At 34.7% G+C, this 7,971-nt stretch overlaps 1 protein-coding gene across 3 annotated transcripts; it reads left to right on the plus strand.

Moving 5' to 3' along the window:
• Positions 1 to 425: 425 nt before the first annotated feature.
• LOC135107272 (uncharacterized) lies at positions 426 to 4,630 on the plus strand. 3 transcript variants are annotated; one of them, XM_064016936.1, is made up of 3 exons: positions 426 to 792; positions 921 to 990; positions 1,159 to 4,630. In XM_064016936.1, the coding sequence occupies exon 3, from the start codon at positions 1,250 to 1,252 to the stop codon at positions 3,659 to 3,661; it is 2,412 nt and encodes an 803-aa protein (XP_063873006.1). In that variant the 5' UTR covers positions 426 to 792; positions 921 to 990; positions 1,159 to 1,249; the 3' UTR covers positions 3,662 to 4,630. The 3 variants fall into 3 exon arrangements, 1 of the variants encoding a protein (XP_063873006.1); XR_010271675.1 differs by having other exon boundaries at positions 426 to 4,232; positions 4,361 to 4,630; XR_010271676.1 differs by having other exon boundaries at positions 426 to 1,357; positions 4,361 to 4,630.
• Positions 4,631 to 7,971: the final 3,341 nt, after the last annotated feature.

The raw sequence follows: 7,971 nt of genomic DNA on the forward strand, positions 1-7,971 counted from the left end.
GTTTTGCATGAGTTTTATTTATTTATATATTCATTTATTTATTCTATTTTTTTTTTGTGGGGGAGTACGTAGATTAAAACCTTTGAAAAAAAAAAAAGTTTTCGATAATGTTGTTTTGTTATCCAATATTGGGTGATTTCCATGTTTTTTAGCGTTTTGTATCTAACAGGTTCAAAAACACTCAAAAGGCACGTTTCTGGTAATGTCTTTTCGTTTCCCCCTATAGGAGGCTGTGCATGCATTTTGGCGTTTTTGTACCTAAGAATGTGAGAACATTCAAAATACGCGTTTTTAGTGATGTTATTCCGTCTCTCAATATTGAGTGTTATTCATGTATTTTAGAATTTTGGTACCTACGAAGTAAACAAAAAAAATAAAGAAAGAAAACTCTCATAATACACGTTTAACGTAATCCCTTTTGTAATATGATTCTCATCATATTAGAATTATAATGTCAATGTTGGCACCTTTGAATGTGGAGCGGGCAGTGTGTGTCGCTGTCATTGGTTGGAAAGAGGTGTAGACACGGGTTGTATTCCAGTTACTGTATAATTGTTATTGGCATATATGACAAGAATTGTAATTATTATTAAGATACATATATTGTTTTCTTACTTATTAACAAGTTTGGTATTGGTTAGTAATGTGTATTTGTTTGTCAAGAGGAAGTTTTCTTTTAGGGTCTGTGTATGTAACACGGATATATATTATACCGCACTCAGGGTGTAGGGGGAAGGTAGGCAGAGGTACAGTTGGTGCCTGTCAGGGGTGAGTGGCGGTTGTTTGACTGAGGTGAGTTTTGTGATAACATTATTTCTCTGATTTGTTTGACTTATGTTATGCCGCTGATTGTGCATATTGGTTGGTGTTATATTGAATGTGGTGCTGATAGGAGGATTTGATTAAGTGTAACTTTGCAGCATAGTTGGGGTAATGCTGTAATCAGACATATGGTGAAGTCTGCCTTGGCTGATGATGGGCGGTCATTTTGTGAGTACTATTTTATATGTATCGTGTGTCATTGCAATAGTGAATAATAGAATGGGATATGTGTTCATCTTATGTTATTCTTCTGTTTACTGGGTGAAGTTACAAGATATTGAAGGGAGTTACATGATATTGAGGTATGCTGTGTTTATGTTGACATTAAATTTGCAGGCTGAATCAATCAATAAATCAAGATACAGCAAGTCAGCCCAATCATAGTCATTATCCTACACTACAATTCAGCAAAATTCGCAGAGCAGCCATGGATGACTTGAAAAGGGAACGTGCTAATGCCAAGAGGAGATTCACCAGGAAGGTGGGACTCTTCAAGGATGCACACAAGAGAGGAGACTCCACAGCAACCCTACAAGTATTGTATAGTGAAGTTTGTGATTCTTTCAAAGTAGTGGATGTGGTGAATGAGAAAATTATTGACCTTTTAGATGGTAGTTCATCTTGCCAAGAGTATGAAGACTATATCATGGAATTGGAAACTATAAAGTGCACTCTTCTTGAGACATTAAAAGAAAAACCTAAGGCTGTACTTGCCATGAAAAAAATTGAGCCTCCTAAATTTGGTGGATCTGTAAGGTCATTTCCCTCATTTATTAGGGATTATACAAGACTGGTTGAATCACAACATGGTGAGGATCCCTATGTACTCAGAATGTCACTAGAGGGGGAACCCAGGAGACTTGTAGAAGATTTAAATGATTACAAAAGAATGTGGGAGAGATTGAATGAAACATATGGTCCTAAATTTGGTGGATCTGTAAGGTCATTTCCCTCATTTATTAGGGATTATACAAGACTGGTTGAATCACAACATGGTGAGGATCCCTATGTACTCAGAATGTCACTAGAGGGGGAACCCAGGAGACTTGTAGAAGATTTAAATGATTACAAAAGAATGTGGGAGAGATTGAATGAAACATATGGTCATGAAGGAAAGTTAATTGATTCAATCTTGGGAGACATTAGGTCATATAAGCCAATAAGTGAAGGTGATGATAAACGGTTAATCAAGCTAATCAATACTGTAGAAAAGGTATGGTTAGATGTAAGCAACTTGAACCTAACAAAGGAGTTGGAGAATGTTACTGTCCTGACTCAAGTAGAAAAATTGTTACCCTCTATGTTGAAAAAGGAATGGGCTAGTAAAGTACAACAAGTGAAGACTGACAAGTTTAAAGAGTTGGTTGCATTCTTAACAGAGCATCGAAAAGCTTTAGAATACTTACAAGATGAGTCAAGACTTGGTGCGTCAAAGGTAACGGTGCATACCACTGATGTATCAAACACAAAAGAAAATGACTTATTAGAAGTCATAAAACTGTTAGCTGTGGGACAAGAGAAACTACAAAACCAGATGTCAGAGTGTTTAACTAATATAGCTCAAGTAGCAGATGGAAGATATTGCAGTAGGAATTACACATCAAAAGTTAATGGTGTTCAGAAGGAGAAGTATTGTCTTGTTCATGATAGTGAATCTCATCACTTACAGGATTGTATGACATTTAAGCAATGGACAGCTGAAAATCAAATGGATTTTTTAAAGCAAAATAGAATTTGTTTTGCATGTCTCAAAAGAGGGCACCTATCTAGGGATTGTGATAAGCAAATGCCTTGTAGAGTAAAGGTAAAGGGAGACATTTGTGGTAAGCACCACCATTCAATTTTGCACCCTATATTTAGCAGTCCTTATACTTCTACAATGGATGTTATGAGTAACCATTTGACAAAGAAAGGTGCATTTTTGATGACTGGGTTTGTGGATAGTGGAGGTGTTTCTGTTCCCACATTATATGATGCAGGAAGTAACATCAGTCTGATCACTTTTAGAATGGCAAAGCAACTAGGACTCAAAGGTACTCCTATACAGCTTTCAGTGACAAAGGTCGGTGACCACACAGAAGAATTGGATAGTTTTGTTTATAAGATGTCCTTGAGGGATCAAACAGGGAAGGAAAAATTTGTTGAAGTTTGTGGAATTTCCGAAATAACTGGTGCTCATCAACAGGTGAATTTATCGGAAATTGCTAAGAAATTTGAAGTGCAAGAAAAGGATATCCAAAGGCCTGAAGGGCGTATAGAACTACTAATAGGATCTGATCACTGTACTTTAATGCCACAAGTTAAAAAAACCATAGATAATGTTCAGTTAATGTCAAATGAGTTTGGTTTCTGTATCAGAGGTAGATTGGATGACAAAGGAAAGGGACATAGCTATTGCGTGCAAATTAATCACGTGAGTTGTAATGACACCACAGATTGGCATTTCAGGACTAAACCTAATGTGGGCAAGTTGATAGAAAATTATTTTTTGAATGAAAGCTTAGGAACAGAATGCAATCCTAAGTGTGGAGGCTGCAAATGTGGAAAATGCTCAACCAAGGGAAATTTAACCATTAAGGAAGAAAGAGAGAAGAAACTTATTGAAGATGGATTAACTTATGATGCGAAACATCAGTGCTGGATAGCTAAGTATCCTTGGATTTATGATCCGGCTAAACTACCTGATAATTATCCTATGGCATTTGCTAGATTAAAGGCCACTGAACAGAGATTAATGAAGATGGGGTCGACCCAGTGTGTAAAGTATCAAGAACAAATAAAAGACATGTTGGATAGAGGAGTAGCGGAGAAATTATCAAAGGAGGAGAATGGAAGTTAGCGGAAGTTGTAGAAGGTATACCAGGAAGGGATGGAAAGATCAGAGATGTGTTGTTGAGGTATAAAATTAATGAACCAGGAAAACAGTACAGGGGCCAACATGACAAGCAAATGGTAAGATCAGTACATAGACTGGTGGTGTTGCTCCCAGTCGATCAACAATAGAAGTATAGAAGCCTTTGATTTGTGGTGGGGGGAGTGTAATATGATTCTCATCATATTAGAATTATAATGTCAATGTTGGCACCTTTGAATGTGGAGCGGGCAGTGTGTGTCGCTGTCATTGGTTGGAAAGAGGTGTAGACACGGGTTGTATTCCAGTTACTGTATAATTGTTATTGGCATATATGACAAGAATTGTAATTATTATTAAGATACATATATTGTTTTCTTACTTATTAACAAGTTTGGTATTGGTTAGTAATGTGTATTTGTTTGTCAAGAGGAAGTTTTCTTTTAGGGTCTGTGTATGTAACACGGATATATATTATACCGCACTCAGGGTGTAGGGGGAAGGTAGGCAGAGGTACAGTTGGTGCCTGTCAGGGGTGAGTGGCGGTTGTTTGACTGAGGTGAGTTTTGTGATAACATTATTTCTCTGATTTGTTTGACTTATGTTATGCCGCTGATTGTGCATATTGGTTGGTGTTATATTGAATGTGGTGCTGATAGGAGGATTTGATTAAGTGTAACTTTGCAGCATAGTTGGGGTAATGCTGTAATCAGACATATGGTGAAGTCTGCCTTGGCTGATGATGGGCGGTCATTTTGTGAGTACTATTTTATATGTATCGTGTGTCATTGCAATAGTGAATAATAGAATGGGATATGTGTTCATCTTATGTTATTCTTCTGTTTACTGGGTGAAGTTACAAGATATTGAAGGGAGTTACATGATATTGAGGTATGCTGTGTTTATGTTGACATTAAATTTGCAGGCTGAATCAATCAATAAATCAAGATACAGCAAGTCAGCCCAATCATAGTCATTATCCTACACTACACCTTTCTCTTTCCCTATGTAAGGAGTCTTTGCATTCATATTGGCATTTGTCTACGTAGCAACCTCAAAAACACTTAAAATTCTTGTTTTTGGATATGTTATGTTTTTTCCATAAAGGGTATTTTGCATTCTTTTAACGTTTAGTTACGCAATTAGCTCATAAACATCGAAAATAAACTTTTTTTGGACATGTTGTTTTGCTTTTACATAAAAGGTGATTTTTATCGGTTTGGGTGCCTAGCACGCTCATAAACACTTAAAAGACACGTTTGTGGAAATCTCGCTTCCTTTCCCCATATAGGGTGCTTTGCATGCATTTTGGCGTTTTGATACCTAACAACTCAAAATATATGTTTTTGGTAATGTTTTCTCTTTCTCCCTATAGAGTGCTATTCGTGCATTTTCGTGTTTTCGTAACAAACAAGCTCAAAAAACACTGAAAATGCACGTTCCCCGTAATGTCCCTTCTTTTTCCCATATAGTGTACTTTCCATGCATTTTGTAATTTTTTTTTTTTTACGTAACAAGCTCAAAAACTCTCATCATACTTGTTTTGGGTAATGTTAATATTTCTCTCCAAAAAGATATTTTTCCATGTGGTTTAGTATATAAGTATATAAGAATGTTAAAACACTTAAAAGACACGTTTTTTGTAACTTTTTTTTTCCCATATATGGAGATTTCCATGCTTTTTTAGAATTTTGATGCCTAACACGCTCATAAACGCTAAAAAGACACGTTTCTGGAATTGTCTTTTCTTTTCCCCATACAGGGCGCTTTGTATGCATATTGTCGTTTTACTACGTAAAAAGATGAAATATATTGAAAATACCCGTTTCGTTAATGTTGTTCGGTTTCTCTATGTTAATTGCTATTCATGCGTTTTAACGTTTTGGTAGCCAAGAAGCTCAAAAACACCTATAATACACGTTTACCGTATGCCTTTTCATTTCCCAATTTAGGTACTTTCCATGCACTTTGTTGTTTTTCTACGCAACAAGCTGAAAAACACTCAAATACTTGTTTTTCATAAGGTTATTATGTTTCCAAAAAAGTTTTTTTGCCTGCGTTTTATCGTTTTGATATGAAAGTAACCAAAAACACTGGGACGAGACTTTTTTTTTTTTGTAATAATCTTTTGTTTTCGAATATAGGATGCTTTCCATGCTCTCTAGGATTTTGGTGACTAGCAATCTCATGAACAGACAAAATACACGTTTCTAGAAAATTCCTTTCCTTTCCCCATTTAGGATAGTTGCCGTGCAGGTTGGCGTTTTTGTACCTAAGAATGTTAAATATACTCAAAATACAAGTTTTTCGTAATATTGTTCTGTTTCTCAATATAGTGTGCTAGTCATGCGTTTTATGCATTTGGTACCTAATAAGCTGAAAAAAAAAATTTCATGATACATGTTTCTTTTAACTTATTTTATTTTCCCCATATAGAGTACTCTGAATGTATTTTGGCATTTTTCTACTTAATCTTTAAAAAAACTCAAACTACATGGTTTTGATAATGTTATTCTATTTCTCCATAGTTTTTTTTTTAGCATTTTTGTAATTATGTAGCTCAAAAACACCGGAGAGATGTTTTCATAATATTTTGTTTTCCCATATAAGGTGATTTCCATGCATTTTATCGTTTTTGTGCCTAGGACTCTCATAAACATTTAAAAGACACGTTACCTGAAATCTTGTTTACCTTCCCCAAATATAGTGCTTTGCATACATTTTGAGTTTTTTTCCTACCTAACAATGTGAAATACACTCAAACGTTTTGCTAATATTGTTCTTTTTCTCCATATACAGTTCTATTTATACTCTTTAACGTTTGGTACCTAAGAAACTCAAAAACAAACATTATATACGTTTCTCGTAATGTCTTTTCATTTCCCGCATATAAAGTACTTTTCATGCAGTTTAGCGGTTTTTTTTTTTTTTTTCTTTACTTAAGAAGCTTAAAAACACTATAATACTTTGTTTTGGTAATGTTATTTTGTTTCTCCATAAAGTGTGATTTACACGCGTTTTAGCGTTTCGATTGCGTAATAACCTCAAAAACACTAAGACACGTTTTTTGATAATGTTTTTTTTTTTCTTTTTTTTTCTACTCCCATATAGGGTTCTTTCCATGCTTTGTATAATTTAGGTGTTTAGCACGCTGATAAACGCTTAAAAGACACATTTCTGAAAAAGCTCGCTTCCTCTCCCCATATAGAGTGCATGGCATGCATTTTTTGCGTTTTGGTACCTAACAATGTAAATACACTAAAAATACACATTTTTGGTAATGTTCTGTTTCTCCATATTGAATACTATTTCTGAATTTTACCGTTTTGATACTTAAGAAGCTCAAAAACTCTCATAATCACAGTTTTTCGTAATGTTCTTTCGTTTCCCCATATAGGGTTCTTTGCATGCATTTAGGAGTTTTTGTGTAAAAATCTCAAAAACACTTAAAAGCCTTATTTTTTGTAATGTTATTCTCCTTTTCCATAGAGAGCGTTTTGCATGCGTTTTTTTGCGTTCTGGTAGGTAAGCAGCTCAAAAACGCTTAAAAGACACGTTTTTTTGGTAATTTTATTTTATTTATTTATTTTTTTTTCCTTATAGGGTTCTTTCCATGATTTTAGTGCCTAACGCGCTCATAAACACTCAAAAGACAAGTTTCTGGAAAAGTAGTTTCTTTTCTCTATATAAGGTACTTTTCATGCCTTTAGGTGTTTTGGTACTTAACAATGTAAAATACTTTGAAAATACACCTTTTTGGCAATGTTTCTCCAAATAGAGTGGTATTCATACATTTTAGCGTTTTTGGTAACATAATATACGTTTCTCATAGCTCTTTTCGTTTTCCCATATTGGGTACTTTGCATGAATTTTTGCGTTTCTCTCCATTACAAGGTCAAAAATTCTCTAAATAATTATTTTTTGGATATGTCATTCCGTTTCTCCATAAAAGTTATTTTGCATGTTTTTTTTTTTTTTACGTTTTGGTACGTAAAAAGTTGAAAAACACTCAAAAGACTTCAGTTTGGTAATGTTTTGCATTCCCATAAAGGGCGCTTTCAATGCTTTTAAGCCTTTTGGTGCCTCATATACACAAAAACACTCAAAAGATTCCACTCTTGTAATATCGTTTTGTGTCCTCATAGAAGGGGTTTTGCATGTACTTAGATGTTTTGGTACCTACCAAAGTGGTAAAACACTCAAATAATACGTTTTTGGTAATATTTTTTCTGTTTCTCCATATGGAGTGGTATTAACGCGTTTTAATACATAAGAACATAAGAACAAAAGAAATAAGG

Source organism: Scylla paramamosain, chromosome 15 (assembly GCF_035594125.1).
Source record: "Scylla paramamosain isolate STU-SP2022 chromosome 15, ASM3559412v1, whole genome shotgun sequence".
NCBI lineage: Eukaryota > Metazoa > Arthropoda > Malacostraca > Decapoda > Portunidae > Scylla > Scylla paramamosain.

Bases quoted from the DNA above. Each gene is read 5' to 3' on its own strand.
- LOC135107272 (XM_064016936.1), top strand. From the start codon at position 1,250: ATGGATGACTTGAAAAGGGAACGTGCTAATGCCAAGAGGAGATTCACC.